This window comes from Oncorhynchus mykiss, chromosome 10 (assembly GCF_057628025.1).
Source record: "Oncorhynchus mykiss isolate SJ-2025 chromosome 10, ASM5762802v1, whole genome shotgun sequence".
Classification (NCBI taxonomy): domain Eukaryota; kingdom Metazoa; phylum Chordata; class Actinopteri; order Salmoniformes; family Salmonidae; genus Oncorhynchus; species Oncorhynchus mykiss.
In genome coordinates, this window is record NC_143031.1 from 84,345,912 (window position 1) to 84,362,892 (window position 16,981).

General features: G+C 47.3%; 1 protein-coding gene across 2 annotated transcripts in view; it reads right to left on the bottom strand.

Annotated features, from left to right (window-relative positions):
- The window catches only part of LOC118936802 (serine protease HTRA3-like), a 29,169-nt gene extending 18,454 nt beyond the window's left edge, over positions 1–10,715 (bottom strand). The window contains exons 1-6 of one of the 2 annotated variants that reach the window (XM_090188200.1): positions 9,735–10,715; positions 4,107–4,212; positions 2,662–2,884; positions 805–916; positions 587–669; positions 244–276 (exon numbers count right to left, since the gene is read on the bottom strand). In XM_090188200.1, coding sequence (XP_090044326.1) covers positions 244–276; positions 587–669; positions 805–916; positions 2,662–2,884; positions 4,107–4,212; positions 9,735–10,182 — 1,005 coding nt within the window. In that variant the 5' untranslated portion in view covers positions 10,183–10,715. Of the gene's footprint in view, positions 1–243; positions 277–586; positions 670–804; positions 917–2,661; positions 2,885–4,106; positions 4,237–9,734 lie in introns of both variants that reach the window. The other variant, XM_090188199.1, reaches the window with a different exon arrangement.
- Positions 10,716–16,981: the final 6,266 nt, after the last annotated feature.

A 16,981-nucleotide genomic window follows, 5' to 3' on the forward strand; every position in this document is an offset into this window, starting at 1 on the left:
TTCAGCCCTTCATTGACCTATAGATGCAGCCCGTCATTGACCTATAGATTCAGCCCCTCATTGACCTATAGATTCAGCCCTTCATTGACCTATAGATGCAGCCCGTCATTGACCTATAGATTCAGCCCTTCATTGACCTATAGATTCAGCCCCTCATTGACCTATAGATTCAGCCCTTCATTGACCTATAGATTCAGCCCCTCATTGACCTATAGATTCAGGTGGTAATAACATGACACTCACCAAGTTAACCAGAGGTCCTCCTGAGTTACCATACTGCTCATCAAGAATAGATGAAACACAGAGAGAGAGAGAGAGAGAGAGAGAGAGAGACAGAGAGAGAGAGAGAGAAAGAGAGAGAGAGAGAGAGAGAGAGAGAGAGAGAGAGAGAGAGAGAGAGAGAGAGAGAGAGAGAGAGAGAGAGACAGAGAGGGAGAGAGACAGAACATGGTTATGATTGGAATCCAATCATGGCTTTATAAAGGAATTACTTATTTATTATCATAATTGCACACTGGATATGTTCATAAATGTGTGTGTGTGTGTGTGTGTGTGTGTGTGTGTGTGTGTGTGTGTGTGTTCTTACATTGATGATAGCGTCAGTCTGAATGTAGTCTATGTCTGAGTCTCTGATGCCCAGCTCCTTCCCATCTCTCTGGGCCGTGCTCACTGCACACACACACACACACACACACACACGCACACATAAACATACACACACACACAGCTCTCTATCAACAATACCACGTTTTAATTTGCAATTTCATATAACGTCTTGAATTGACTGAAGCCATAGCAACTCACCAATCCCCGTGGTAACGGTGTTCTGGAGGGCAAAGGGGCTGCCGATGGCAACCACAAACTCCCCTGGTCTCAGATCAGATGACCGACCCAGAGACAGTACAGGAAGCTTCTTCTACACTCATACACACATGAGAGAGAGAGAGGGAGAGAGAGAGAGAGACAGAGAGAGAGACAGAGAGAGACAGAGAGAGAGAGGGGGTGAGAGAGAGAGAGAGAGAGAGACAGAGAGAGAGAGAGAGAGAGAGAGAGAGAGAGAGAGAGACAAAGAGAGAGACAGAGAGAGACAGAGAGAGACAGAGAGAGAGAGGGGGTGAGAGAGAGAGAGAGAGAGAGACAGAGAGAGAGACAGAGAGAGACAGAGAGAGAGAGGGGGTGAGAGAGAGAGAGAGAGAGAGTGGGGGGGGTGAGAGAGAGAGCGAGAGCGAGAGAGGAGAGAGAGAGAGAGAGCGAGAGAGAGAGAGAGAGAGAGAGAGAGAGAATGAAAGGCATTGCTCATGAAAGGAAGGGAAAGTATTTCAGAGAGGTGCGAGAACACACATCATAACTCCATCTCTCTGTCTCTCTCTCTCCCTCTCTCTGTCTCTCTCACCCTCTCTCTGTCTCTCTCACCCTCTCTCTGTCTCTCTCACCCTCTCTCTGTCTCTCTCACCGTCTCTCTCACCCTCTCTCTCACCCTCTCTCTATCTCTCTCTCTATCTCTCTCTCACCCTCTCTCTATCTCTTTCTCACCCTCTCTCTCTCTCTCCCTCCCTCTCTCTCTTTCTCTCTCTCTCACTCACTCTCTTCAACCCAGAAAGAGGTTATGTACACAACAAGTATTGCTTGTTTTGGAGAAGATTCTGTCAGAGCTTGTGCAAAGAGACTAGGGTAGTTCCTAGAGACATCAGGTTTCTATCTCTGGGTTGATGGGTACTGTAGTTCTTATACCTCATTATAGTGATACCAAGCAGAGACATAATTCCCATGTTGACCATCAAGCCTCATTGACATTGGCAGTTTGAAGTGAATCAAAGCCATTTTTTCACTTATCTGGTTAGTATCTTTTTTTGTTCCTGGATTCTGAAATCTGATCCCTGGCCATGTGACTTGTGTCTGAACGGTCAAATCTGATCCCTGGCCATGTGACTTGTGTCTGAACGGTCAAATCTGATCCCTGGCCATGTGACTTGTGTCTGAACGGTCAAATCTGATCCCTGGCCATGTGACTTGTGTCTGAACGGTCAAATCTGATCCCTGGCCATGTGACTTGTGTCTGAACGGTCAAATCTGATCCCTGGCCATGTGACTTGTGTCTGAACGGTCAAATCTGATCCCTGGCCATGTGACTTGTGCCTGCTAATTGTTTACAAAACAACTTAGTGAATGTGCTAGAAAGTTAAACAGTTAGCTAGTTGACTGCTGTAGCTAACTAGTTGACTGCTACTATGTCATTACTATGACAACCAGCGTAGCCATGTCAGCAAATGACCGCTGTCTGAGCACACACAAATCCCATTTTGTAACTTGCTGTTCGGACAGTCAGTATTCCAAAACGGATTTAAAACCAAACTGTGGTGTGAAAGCTTTGAGTCATTGGGACACTGAGATGTATGCATGTCAGCTGATTGTTGGTTTGATGTTGGCGATATCAAGACTTCCTGTCTACTTCCTCCTTATCTCACCCACTCTCTGTCTCTTTCTCTCTTTCTCTCTCTCCCTTTATCTCAGCCTCTATCTCTCTCTCACTTACCCTCTCTCTCTCTCACTGTCTCTCTCAGTCTCTCTCTCTCTCTCCCTCTCTCACTGTCTCTCTCAGTCTCTATCTCCCCTCTCTATCTGGCCACCTAACCTGTTAAATTAAGGGTAAAGCTACCCTACCTGAGGGTTGACTTTGATGGTGGCGATATCCGACTTCCTGTCGACGTCCCGGACCGTGGCCTCGTAAGCTCCCCCGTCATGGAGCTGCACGCGGAGCTGCGGTCGGCCCGTTACCGTGGCAGCAGCGGTTACCACGTGAGCGTTGGTTACAATGAGTCCGGAGTGGCTGATGATGAACCCAGAACCACTAGACAGAGGGACATGACGACCAAATAGAGGATGTCTGAGAGAGGAGAGAGGAAAGGAGACAGGAGAGAGGAGAGAGGAAAGGAGACAGGAGAGAGGAGACAGGAGAGAGGAGAGAGGAAAGGAGACAGGAGAGAGGAGAGAGGAAAGGAGACAGGAGAGAGGAGAGAGGAAAGGAGAGAGGAGACAGGAGAGAGGAGAGAGGAAAGGAGACAGGAGAGAGAAGAGAGGAAAGGAGAGAGGAGAGAGGAAAGGAGAGAGTAAAGGAGAGAGGAGAGAGGAGAGAGGAAAAGAAAGAGGAGAGAGGAGAGAGGAAAGGAGAGAGGAGAGAGGAAAGGAGAGAGGAAAGGAGAGAGGAGAGAGGAAAGGAGAGAGGAGAGAGGAGAGAGGAGAGAGGAGAGAGGAAAGGAGAGAGGAGAGAGGAAAGGAGAGAGGAGAGAGGAAAGAGGAGAGGAGAGAGGAAAGAGGAGAGAGGAAAGGAGAGAGGAGAGAGGAAAGGAGAGAGGAGAGAGGAGAGAGGAAAGGAGAGAGGAAAGGAGACAGGAGAGAGGAGAGAGGAGAGAGGAAACAGGAGAGAGGAGAGAGGAAAGGAGACAGGAGAGAGGAGAGAGGAAAGGAGACAGGAGAGAGGAGAGAGGAAAGGAGAGAGGAGAGAGGAAAGGAGAGAGGAGAGAGGAAAGGAGAGAGGAAAGGAGAGAGGAGAGAGGAAAGGAGAGAGGAGAGAGGAGAGGAGAGAGGAAAGGAGAGAGGAAAGGAGAGAGGAGAGAGGAAAGGAGAGAGGAGAGAGGAGAGAGGAGAGGAGAGAGGAAAGGAGAGAGGAGAGAGGAAAGAGGAGAGGAGAGAGGAGAGAGGAAAGAGGAGAGAGGAAAGGAGAGAGGAGAGAGGAGAGAGGAGAGAGGAGAGAGGAAAGGAGAGAGGAGAGAGGAAAGGAGAGAGGAGAGAGAGAAGCTGAATTTACATTCAGGATGTGTTCAATTCACACACCTACATTCTTAGAAAAAAAAGTGCTATCTAGAACCTAAAACGGTTATTCGGCTGTTCCCATAGGAGGAGGATAACAGTGTGTGTGTGTGTGTGTGTTACAGGCAGAACCCTTTTGGGTTCCATGTAAAACCCTTTCCACAGAGGGTTCTACCTGGAACCAACAAAGGGTTCTCCTAAGGGGACAGCCAAAGAACCAACATTTATTCTAAGAGTGCACACACACACACACACACACACACACACACACACAAACACAGGCACACACAGGCATTGACCTGAGGAAGAGCTCTATGTGAACCACAGCAGGAGCCATCTTTTCCACCACGTCAGCTATGAAGTTGAACTTGTATCTGGGGCTGTTGGGATGGCCAGGAGCAGGACCTATACTGGCAACAAGAACCCATCCTGTCAACACAGAAACACCACCTCTACACTCTACAACACTCGGTCACACTCACAACTAGCACAACCTTGTAGTAACAGTGTTTAGAATGGAATATTGTTAGAAGTTCAAATGGAATGTTTGAGTATGGTGTAGAATGTTGGAAATAGAATGTTTCAAAATGGAATGCTAGAGTTAGATTTAGAATGGTGGGATCGGAATGGAGGAGGAAGGGAAGGACTGAGGAGGGGAGGAGGAGGAGGAGGAGGAACAGTAGGAGAGAATAGGAGGAAAAGGAGGAACAGTATGAGAGAAGAGGAGGCGGAGGCGGAGGAGGAGAGAAGAGGACGAGGAGGAGGAAGAGGAGGAGGAGAGAAGAGGAGAATGAGGAAGAGGAGGAGAGAAGAGGTGGGGAGGAGGAGGAACAGTAGGAGAGAAGAGGAGAAAGAGGAGGAGGAGGAGGCAGAGGAGGAGGAGGAGGAAGAAGAGTGAAGAGAAGGAGGCAGAGGAGGAGGAGGAGGAGGAAGAGGAGTGAAGAGAAGGAGGAAGAGGAGGAGGAGAGAAGAGGAAGAGGAGGAAGAGGAGAAGAGAAGAGGAGAAAAGCGGAGGTGGAGGAGGAGGAACAGTAGGATAGAAGAGGAGGAAGAAGAGAAGAGGAGGAGGAGGAAGAGGAACAGTAGGATAGAAGAGGAGGAGTAGAGAGTTAATATTGTTGTTGTTGTTGTTGTAGTCACTCTGTATACAAAGGAAAGAGTGAAAGGTGATTCACTGCCATGGCATTTCTCTCCTAACAGAAACCACAGAAGAAGTGGCTCAGCAGAACCGTTAGAACCCATTATTCACAGCCCTCCTCATTAGAACCTGACTTCTACATTCCATGTTGGAATACGGAACACAATATTACAGAAACCACAGAAGAAGTGACTCAGCAGAACCGTTAGAACCCATTATTCACAGCCCTCCTCATTAGAACCTGACTTCTACATTCCATGGTGGAATACGGAACACAATATTACAGAAACCACAGAAGAAGTGACTCAGCAGAACCGTTAGAACCCATTATTCACAGCCCTCCTCATTAGAACCTGACTTCTACATTCCATGGTGGAATACGGAACACAATATTACAGAAACCACAGAAGAAGTGACTCAGCAGAACCGTTAGAACCCATTATTCACAGCCCTCCTCATTAGAACCTGACTTCTACATTCCATGGTGGAATACGGAAGACAATATTACAGAAACCACAGAAGAAGTGACTCAGCAAAACCGTTAGAACCCATTATTCACAGCCCTCCTCATTAGAACCTGACATCTACATTCCATGGTGGAATACGGAACACAATATTACAGAAACCACAGAAGAAGTGACTCAGCAGAGCCGTTAGAACCCATTATTCACAGCCCTCCTCATTAGAACCTGACTTCTACATTCCATGGTGGAATACGGAAGACAATATTACAGAAACCACAGAAGAAGTGACTCAGCAGAACCGTTAGAACCCATTATTCACAGCCCTCCTCATTAGAACCTGACTTCTACATTCCATGGTGGAATACGGAACACAATATTACAGAAACCACAGAAGAAGTGACTCAGCAGAGCCGTTAGAACCCATTATTCACAGCCCTCCTCATTAGAACCTGACTTCTACATTCCATGGTGGAATACGGAAGACAATATTACAGAAACCACAGAAGAAGTGACTCAGCAGAGCCGTTAGAACCCATTATTCACAGCCCTCCTCATTAGAACCTGACTTCTACATTCCATGGTGGAATACGGAAGACAATATTACAGAAACCACAGAAGAAGTGACTCAGCAGAGCCGTTAGAACCCATTATTCACAGCCCTCCTCATTAGAACCTGACATCTACATTCCATGGTGGAATACGGAACACAATATTACAGAAACCACAGAAGAAGTGACTCAGCAGAGCCGTTAGAACCCATTATTCACAGCCCTCCTCATTAGAACCTGACTTCTACATTCCATGGTGGAATACGGAAGACAATATTACAGAAACCACAGAAGAAGTGACTCAGCAGAACCGTTAGAACCCATTATTCACAGCCCTCCTCATTAGAACCTGACTTCTACATTCCATGGTGGAATACGGAACACAATATTACAGAAACCACAGAAGAAGTGACTCAGCAGAACCGTTAGAACCCATTATTCACAGCCCTCCTCATTAGAACCTGACTTCTACATTCCATGGTGGAATACGGAACACAATATTACAGAAACCACAGAAGAAGTGACTCAGCAGAGCCGTTAGAACCCATTATTCACAGCCCTCCTCATTAGAACCTGACTTCTACATTCCATGGTGGAATACGGAAGACAATATTACAGAAACCACAGAAGAAGTGACTCAGCAGAACCGTTAGAACCCATTATTCACAGCCCTCCTCATTAGAACCTGACTTCTACATTCCATGGTGGAATACGGAACACAATATTACAGAAACCACAGAAGAAGTGACTCAGCAGAACCGTTAGAACCCATTATTCACAGCCCTCCTCATTAGAACCTGACTTCTACATTCCATGGTGGAATACGGAACACAATATTACAGAAACCACAGAAGAAGTGACTCAGCAGAGCCGTTAGAACCCATTATTCACAGCCCTCCTCATTAGAACCTGACTTCTACATTCCATGGTGGAATACGGAAGACAATATTACAGAAACCACAGAAGAAGTGACTCAGCAGAGCCGTTAGAACCCATTATTCACAGCCCTCCTCATTAGAACCTGACTTCTACATTCCATGGTGGAATACGGAAGACAATATTACAGAAACCACAGAAGAAGTGACTCAGCAGAACCGTTAGAACCCATTATTCACAGCCCTCCTCATTAGAACCTGACTTCTACATTCCATGGTGGAATACGGAACACAATACTACCACATGCTCAGATAAGTCATCCCAAATTAGGTTTCTGTAAAAGGCAATCTCATAAGCAAATAGCCTACAACTTCAGAAAACCATTGTTGAACATTCAAAACTCAGCCCTGGTAATGACTGTAGGGCTGTGATAGGCTAATCAAGTATAGCCTAAGAAACAACAGTTCTGATTGGGCCAGAATCCATAGGATAAATAAATGACATGGGAAGATTGGGTTTTTATAGGGCAAAAACAATAAGCCTAGTTCATTGGTTTAGCCCTTTAACTGAAGGCTAGTTCATTGGTTTAGCCCTTTAACTGAAGGCTAGTTTATTGGTTTAGCCCTTTAACTGAAGGCTAGTTTATTGGTTTAGCCCTTTAACTGAAGGCTAGTTTATTGGTTTAGCCCTTTAACTGAAGGCTAGTTTATTGGTTTAGCCCTTTAACTGAAGGCTAGTTTATTGGTTTAGCCCTTTAACTGAAGGCTAGTTTATTGTTATAGCCCTTTAACTGAAGGCAAATTTATTGTTATAGCCCTTTAACTGAAGGCTAGTTTATTGTTATAGCCCTTTAACTGAAGGCTAGTTTATTGTTATAGCCCTTTAACTGAAGGCACATTTATTGTTATAGCCCTTTAACTGAAGGCTAGTTTATTGTTATAGCCCTTTAACTGAAGGCTAATTTATTGTTATAGCCCTTTAACTGAAGGCTAGTTTATTGTTATAGCCCTTTAACTGAAGGCTAATTTATTGTTATAGCCCTTTAACTGAAGGCTAATTTATTGTATTAGTTCTTTAACTGAAGGCTAGTTTATTGTTATAACTTATTGGAAGAAGTTTGGACCCACCAAGAATCAAACACCAAGACACCAAACTGAGCAATCGGTGTAGAAGGACCTTGGTCAGGAAGGTGACCAAGAACCCGATGGTCACACTGACAGAGCTCCAGAGTTCCTCTGTGGAGATGGGAGAACCTTCCAGAAGGACAACCATCTCTGCAGCACTCCACCAACCAGGCCTTTATGGTAGAGTGGCCAGACAGAAGCCACTCCTCAGTAAAAGGTACATGACAGACCGGTTGGAGTTTACCAAAAGGCACCTAAAAGACTCTCAGACCATGAGAAACAAGATTCTCTGGTCTGATGAAACCAAGCCTCACGTCTGGAGGACACCTGGCACCATCCCTACAGTGAAGCATGGTGGTGGCAGCATCATGATTTAGGGATGTTTTTCAGCGAAAGGGACTGAGAGACTAGTCGGGATCGAGGGAAAGATGAACAGAGCAAAGTACAGAGAGATCCTTGATGAAAACCTGGTCCAGAGCGCTCAGGACTTCGGACTGGGTCAAAGGTTCCCCTTCCAACAGGACAACTAACCTAAGCACACAGCCAAGACAACGCAGGAGTGGCTTCGGGACAAGTCTCTAAATGTCCTTGACATCAGCCAGAGCCTGATGGAACATCTCTGGAGAGACCTGAAAATAGCTGGGCAGCGACGCTCCCCATCCAACCTGACAGAGCCTGATGGAACATCTCTGGAGAGACCTGAAAATAGCTGGGCAGCGACACTCCCCATCCAACCTGACAGAGCCTGATGGAACATCTATCTCTGTAGAGACCTGAAAATAGCTGGGCAGCGACGCTCCCCATCCAACCTGACAGAGCCTGATGGAACATCTATCTCTGTAGAGACCTGAAAATAGCTGGGCAGCGACACTCCCCATCCAACCTGACAGAGCCTGATGGAACATCTATCTCTGTAGAGACCTGAAAATAGCTGGGCAGCGACGCTCCCCATCCAACCTGACAGAGCCTGATGGAACATCTATCTCTGTAGAGACCTGAAAATAGCTGGGCAGCGACGCTCCCCATCCAACCTGACAGAGCCTGATGGAACATCTCTGGAGAGACCTGAAAATAGCTGGGCAGCGACACTCCCCATCCAACCTGACAGAGCCTGATGGAACATCTATCTCTGTAGAGACCTGAAAATAGCTGGGCAGCGACGCTCCCCATCCAACCTGACAGAGCCTGATGGAACATCTATCTCTGTAGAGACCTGAAAATAGCTGGGCAGCGACACTCCCCATCCAACCTGACAGAGCCTGATGGAACATCTATCTCTGTAGAGACCTGAAAATAGCTGGGCAGCGACGCTCCCCATCCAACCTGACAGAGCCTGATGGAACATCTATCTCTGTAGAGACCTGAAAATAGCTGTGCAGCGTCACTCCCCATCCAACCTTGTTGAATCTTGTTATGTTCATACACATTTTTACACGTTAAGTTTGCTGAAAATAAACCTTTATTTTTTTGCCGAGTTTATTAGTTTGCAAAAATGTTTAAAAAAAAACAGTTTTTACTTTGTCATTATATGGTATTGTGTGTAGAATTGAATCAATTTTAGAATAAGGCTGTAATGTAACAAAATGTGTAAAAAGTCAAGGTGTCTGAGTACTTTCCCAATGCATATGCTAGCTCTGGCCCAGGGCTTTACATATGGACAAGGCCTTCTTCAAATTTAACTTAGAGCTGCCATGGTGTTCATAAAATAAAACGCAACTCAGGCCGCACGTAACGCCCTGGGTGAGAGCTAGACTATAGGCTAACGGCTAGGACTTACCTGATGGACAGGGTCCCTTGTGTGCTTGGGTGATGGCCTCCCTTTCCTTCTGAAGAGCTTTCCGGCTGGCAGCCTTCATCCGACACACGTTCCCGTACGTCTTTCCGTCGCTACCACACACCTTATACCCCATCTTACACTGACACAGTCGCCGCTTGGAGCTGCGCTTCCCCGACGGGCCTTTGTTAGGACCGTTAGGGGACCTACACTCTAAGCCGTCCCCACACGGCAGGTCGTTTTTCCGGCCACAGAGTTCGTCCTCGCCCCGGGAACACACCAGGCAACAGTTGCACCGGTCTGGGACATACCCGCTGGGGCAGTTCGGACTAGGACACGCGCTCACGTCGCACTGGGAGGAACACTTTTTGGAGCTGGACTCGGCGCCAGCAACGGACCCGGTGAGCTTGTGCGTGAAAAATACCGTCGCCGCGAACAGGAACACCCGCATCCCGAGAATGCGGTAATAAAAAGAGAGGGAAACGAAAAGCCTGACAGAAAGAAGAGATTCTCGGTAAATGCTGGAACGGAGTTGGGGAGGATTTACAGGCACTCCATTGGATAGCTAGACAGTTGTCTCTTCAGCAAGCTTGAGGTAAAGTCTCTTTTCGCGCTAAACAAATTTTTATCACTTGAATATTCTATTCTTAAAGACTCCACAAATGTATTCTATGTATTATAATCTTTATACTTCAAAATAAAAAATAAAAAAAGTAATACAATGTTAGAGAAAATAATAGGACTCCTGTCTGCGTTGCCTAATGAGGAGTGGAAGAGAGCACATCGAAGACAGACAGAGCGACTGGTTCACATACCTGGATACTGTAACAGACGGATCATGATGAAGCTCTCTCTACCCCTCCCCCCCGAGAACTCGATGTGGACACTGGGAGGCTGCCCCGCCATGGCAAACCTCCCTCCCTCGCACAGACCTGTACGGGCACTGTGTGTCTGGCACACACACAGGCTGCCAGAGATCTGGACAAAGGTTATAACTGAGCCGTGCGCCATCTAGTGGAGAATTAAGGTAACTGTTACAGTTCTCTCTTTTCTTTCTTTCTTTCTCTCTTTTCTTTCTTTCTCTCTTTTCTTTCTTTCTCTCTTTTCTTTCTTTCTTTCTCTCTTTTCTTTCTTTCTCTCTTTTCTTTCTTTCTTTCTCTCTTTTCTTTCTTTCTCTCTTTTCTTTCTTTCTCTCTTTCTCTCTTTTCTTTCTTTCTTTCTTTCTCTCTTTTCTTTCTTTCTGTCTTTTCTTTCTTTCTGTCTTTTCTTTCTTTCTGTCTTTTCTTTCTTTCTCTCTTTCTCTCTTTTCTTTCTCTCTTTCTCTCTTTTCTTTCTCTCTTTCTCTCTTTTCTTTCTTTCTTTCTCTCTCTTTTCTTTCTTTCTCTCTTTCTTTCTCTTTTCTCTCTTTCTTTCTGTCCTTCTTTCGTTCGGTTCTTTATTCCTTCTCTCTAACATGTCCTGTCCATCTTCATGACTTTGAGGCTACTAAAAAGGTGAAACAAACAACTGAAACAGTAGGTGGAGTGATGTAGACTGAAACAGGGCCTACAGTAGGTGGAGTGATGTAGACTGAAACAGGGCCTACAGTAGGTGGAGTAATGTAGAAAGAAACAGGGCCTACAGTAGGTGGAGTAATGTAGACTGAAACAGGGCCTACAGTAGGTGGAGTAATGTAGACTGAAACAGGGCCTACAGTAGGTGGAGTGATGTAGACTGAAACAGGGCCTACTGTAGGTGGAGTGATGTAGACTGAAACAGGGCCTACAGTAGGTGGAGTGATGTAGACTGAAACAGGGCCTACAGTAGGTGGAGAGATGTAGACTGAAACGGGGCCTACAGTAGGTGGAGTGATGTAGACTGAAACAGGGCCTACAGTAGGTGGATTAATGTAGACTGAAACGGGGCCTACAGTAGGTAGAGTGATGTAGACTGAAACGGGGCCTACAGTAGGTGGAGTGATGTAGACTGAAACAGGGCCTACAGTAGGTGGAGTAATGTAGACTGAAACAGGGCCTACAGTAGGTGGAGTAATGTAGACTGAAACAGGACCTACAGTAGGTGGAGTGATGTAGACTGAAACAGGGCCTACAGTAGGTGGAGTGATGTAGACTGAAACAGGGCCTACAGTAGGTGGAGTAATGTAGACTGAAACAGGGCCTACAGTAGGTGGAGTGATGTAGACTGAAACAGGGCCTACAGTAGGTAGAGTGATGTAGACTGATACAGGGCCTACAGTAGGTGGAGTGATGTAGACTGAAACAGGGCCTACAGTAGGTGGAGTGATGTAGACTGAAACAGGGCCTACAGTAGGTGGAGTGATGTAGACTGAAACAGGGCCTACAGTAGGTTGAGTGATGTAGACTGAAACAGGGCCTACAGTAGGTGGAGTGATGTAGACTGAAACAGGGCCTACAGTAGCTGGAGTGATGTAGACTGAAACAGGGCCTACAGTGATGTAGACTGAAACAGGTCCTACAGTAGGTGGAAGTAATGTTGATGTAGACTGAAACAGGGCCTACTGTAGGTGGAGTGATGTAGACTGAAACAGGGCCTACAGTAGGTGGAGTGATGTAGACTGAAACAAGGCCTACAGTAGGTGGAGTGATGTAGACTGAAACAGGGCCTACAGTAGGTGGAGTGATGTTGACTGAAACAGGGCCTACAGTAGGTGGAGTGATGTAGACTGAAACAGGGCCTACAGTAGGTGGAGTAATGTAGACTGAAACAGGGCCTACAGTAGGTGGAGTAATGTAGACTGAAACAGGGCCTACAGTAGGTGGAGTGATGTAGACTGAAACAGGGCCTACAGTAGGTGGAGTGATGTAGACTGAAACAGGGCCTACAGTAGGTGGAGTAATGTAGACTGAAACAGGGCCTACAGTAGGTGGAGTGATGTAGACTGAAACAGGGCCTACAGTAGGTAGAGTGATGTAGACTGAAACAGGGCCTACAGTAGGTGGAGTGATGTAGACTGAAACAGGGCCTACAGTAGGTGGAGTGATGTAGACTGAAACAGGGCCTACAGTAGGTGGAGTGATGTAGACTGAAACAGGGCCTACAGTGATGTAGACTGAAACAGGGCCTACAGTAGGTGGAAGTAATGTTGATGTAGACTGAAACAGGGCCTACTGTAGGTGGAGTGATGTAGACTGAAACAGGGCCTACAGTAGGTGGAGTGATGTAGACTGAAACAGGGCCTACAGTAGGTGGAGAGATGTAGACTGAAACGGGGCCTACAGTAGGTGGAGTGATGTAGACTGAAACAGGGCCTACAGTAGGTGGATTAATGTAGACTGAAACGGGGCCTACAGTAGGTAGAGTGATGTAGACTGAAACGGGGCCTACAGTAGGTGGAGTGATGTAGACTGAAACAGGGCCTACAGTAGGTGGAGTAATGTAGACTGAAACAGGGCCTACAGTAGGTGGAGTGATGTAGACTGAAACAGGGCCTACAGTAGGTGGAGTGATGTAGACTGAAACAGGGCCTACAGTAGGTGGAGTGATGTAGACTGAAACAGGGCCTACAGTGATGTAGACTGAAACAGGGCCTACAGTAGGTGGAAGTAATGTTGATGTAGACTGAAACAGGGCCTACTGTAGGTGGAGTGATGTAGACTGAAACAGGGCCTACAGTAGGTGGAGTGATGTAGACTGAAACAGGGCCTACAGTAGGTGGAGAGATGTAGACTGAAACGGGGCCTACAGTAGGTGGAGTGATGTAGACTGAAACAGGGCCTACAGTAGGTGGATTAATGTAGACTGAAACGGGGCCTACAGTAGGTAGAGTGATGTAGACTGAAACGGGGCCTACAGTAGGTGGAGTGATGTAGACTGAAACAGGGCCTACAGTAGGTGGAGTAATGTAGACTGAAACAGGGCCTACAGTAGGTGGAGTGATGTAGACTGAAACAGGGCCTACAGTAGGTGGAGTGATGTAGACTGAAACAGGGCCTACAGTAGGTGGAGTAATGTAGACTGAAACAGGGCCTACAGTAGGTGGAGTGATGTAGACTGAAACAGGGCCTACAGTAGGTAGAGTGATGTAGACTGATACAGGGCCTACAGTAGGTGGAGTGATGTAGACTGAAACAGGGCCTACAGTAGGTGGAGTGATGTAGACTGAAACAGGGCCTACAGTAGGTGGAGTGATGTAGACTGAAACAGGGCCTACAGTAGGTTGAGTGATGTAGACTGAAACAGGGCCTACAGTAGGTGGAGTGATGTAGACTGAAACAGGGCCTACAGTAGCTGGAGTGATGTAGACTGAAACAGGGCCTACAGTGATGTAGACTGAAACAGGTCCTACAGCAGGTGGAAGTAATGTTGATGTAGACTGAAACAGGGCCTACTGTAGGTGGAGTGATGTAGACTGAAACAGGGCCTACAGTAGGTGGAGTGATGTAGACTGAAACAAGGCCTACAGTAGGTGGAGTGATGTAGACTGAAACAGGGCCTACAGTAGGTGGAGTGATGTTGACTGAAACAGGGCCTACAGTAGGTGGAGTGATGTAGACTGAAACAGGGCCTACAGTAGGTGGAGTGATGTAGACTGAAACAGGGCCTACAGTAGGTGGAGTGATGTAGACTGAAACAGGGCCTACAGTAGGTGGAGTGATGTAGACTGAAACAGGGCCTACAGTAGGTGGAGTGATGTAGACTGAAACAGGGCCTACAGTAGGTGGAGTGATGTAGACTGAAACAGGGCCTACAGTAGGTGGAGTGATGTAGACTGAAACAGGGCCTACAGTGGGTAGAGTGATGTAGACTGAAACAGGGCCTACAGTAGGTGGAGTGATGTAGACTGAAACAGGGCCTACAGTAGGTGGAGTGATGTAGACTGAAACAGGGCCTACAGTAGGTGGAGTGATGTAGACTGAAACAGGGACTACAGTAGGTGGAGTGATGTAGACTGAAACAGGGCCTACAGTAGGTGGAGTGATGTAGACTGAAACAGGCCCTACAGTAGGTGGAGTGATGTAGACTGAAACAGGGCCTACAGTAGGTGGAGTGATGTAGACTGAAACAGGGCCTACAGTAGGTGGAGTGATGTAGACTGAAACAGGGCCTACAGTAGGTGGAGTAATGTAGACTGAAACTGGGCCTACAGTAGGTGGAGTGATGTAGACTGAAACAGGAAAGACTGAAACCTGCCTCCTCTACCCACTAGGCTACCCGCCTCCTCTAACCACCAGGCTACCCGCCTCCTCTAACCACCAGGCTACCCGCCTCCTCTAACCACCAGGCTACCCGCCTCCTCTAACCACCAGGCTACCCGCCTCCTCTAACCACCAGGCTACCCGCCTCCTCTAACCACCAGGCTACCCGCCTCCTCTAACCACCAGGCTACCCGCCTCCTCTAACCACCAGGCTACCCGCCTCCTCTAACCACCAGGCTACCCGCCTCCTCTAACCACCAGGCTACCCGCCTCCTCTAACCACCAGGCTACCCGCCTCCTCTATCCACCAGGCTACCCGCCTCCTCTAACCACCAGGCTACCCGCCTCCTCTAACCACCAGGCTACGCGCCTCCTCTAACCACCAGGCTACCCGCCTCCTCTAACCACTAGGCTACCTGCCTCCTCTACACTCTAACCACTAGGCTACCTGCCTCCTCTACACTCTAACCACTAGGCTATCTGCCTCCTCTACACTCTAACCACTAGGCTACCTGCCTCCTCTACACTCTAACCACTAGGCTACCTGCCGACCCTACACCCTAACCACTAGGCTACCTGCCTCCTCTACACTCTAACCACTAGTCTACCTGCCGCCTCTACACTCTAACCACTAGTCTACCTGCCGCCTCTACACTCTAACCACTAGTCTACCTGCCTCCTCTACACTCTAACCACTAGGCTACCTGCCTCCTCTACACTCTAACCACTAGACTACCTGCCTCCTCTACACTCTAACCACTAGGCTACCTGCCTCCTCTACACTCTAACCACTAGGCTATCTACCTCCTCTACACTCTAACCACTAGGCTACCTGCCTCCTCTACACTCTAACCACTAGTCTACCTGCCACCTCTACACTCTAACCACTAGTCTACCTGCCTCCTCTACACTCTAACCACTAGGCTACCTGCCTCCTCTACACTCTAACCACTAGACTACATGCCTCCTCTAACCTCTAACCACTAGTCTACCTGCCGCCTCTACACTCTAACCACTAGTCTACCTGCCGCCTCTACACTCTAACCACTAGACTACCTGCCTCCTCTACACTCTAACCACTAGGCTACCTGCCTCCTCTACACTCTAACCACTAGGCTACCTACCTCCTCTACACTCTAACCACTAGACTACCTGCCTCCTCTACACTCTAACCACTAGGCTACCTGCCTCCTCTACACTCTAACCACTAGACTACCTGCCTCCCCTACACTCTAACCACTAGACTACCTGCCTCCTCTACACTCTAACCACTAGGCTACCTGCCTCCTCTACACTCTAACCACTAGTAGTGAACACGACCATAGTGAACATTACATTGACCAATGAAGAGAAGAAGGAGTTCACATTTAAACCAATTCCCAAAATGTACATTTATTTGTTTCCAACCATTTTTAAAAAATACAATTCTACCTTTACATTCATTATACAGCGGGAATAGAAAATTAAAGATGCATAAATTATGAAAAAACCCCAAACAGTGTCTGTGTCACCAACGGCACCCTATTCCCTATATAGTTCACTACTTTTATCCAAGAAAAGTGCACTACTTTATCCCTGTAGGCCCCTGGTCCAAAAGTAGTGCACTACTTTGTCCCTGTAGGCCCCTGGTCCAAAAGTAGTGCACTACTTTGTCCCTATAGGCCCTGGTCCAAAAGTAGTGCACTACTTTGTCCCTATAGGCCCTGGTCCAAAAGTAGTGCACTACTTTGTCCCTATAGGCCCTGGTCCAAAGGTAGTGCACTACTTTGTCCCTATAGGCCCTGGTCCAAAAGTAGTGCACTACTTTGTCCCTATAGGTCCTGGTCCAAAGTAGTGCACTACTTTGTCCCTATAGGTCCTGATCCAAAAGTAGGGCACTACTTTGTCCCTATAGGCCCTGGTCCAAAAGTAGTGCACTACTTTGTCCCTATAGGCCCTGGTCCAAAGTAGTGCACTACTTTGTCCCTGTAGGCCCCTGGTCCAAAAGTAGTGCACTACTTTGTCCCCATAGGCCCTGGTCCAAAAGCAGTGCACTACTTTGTCCCTATAGGCCCTGGTCCAAGAGTAGTGCACTACTTTGTCCCTATAGGCCCT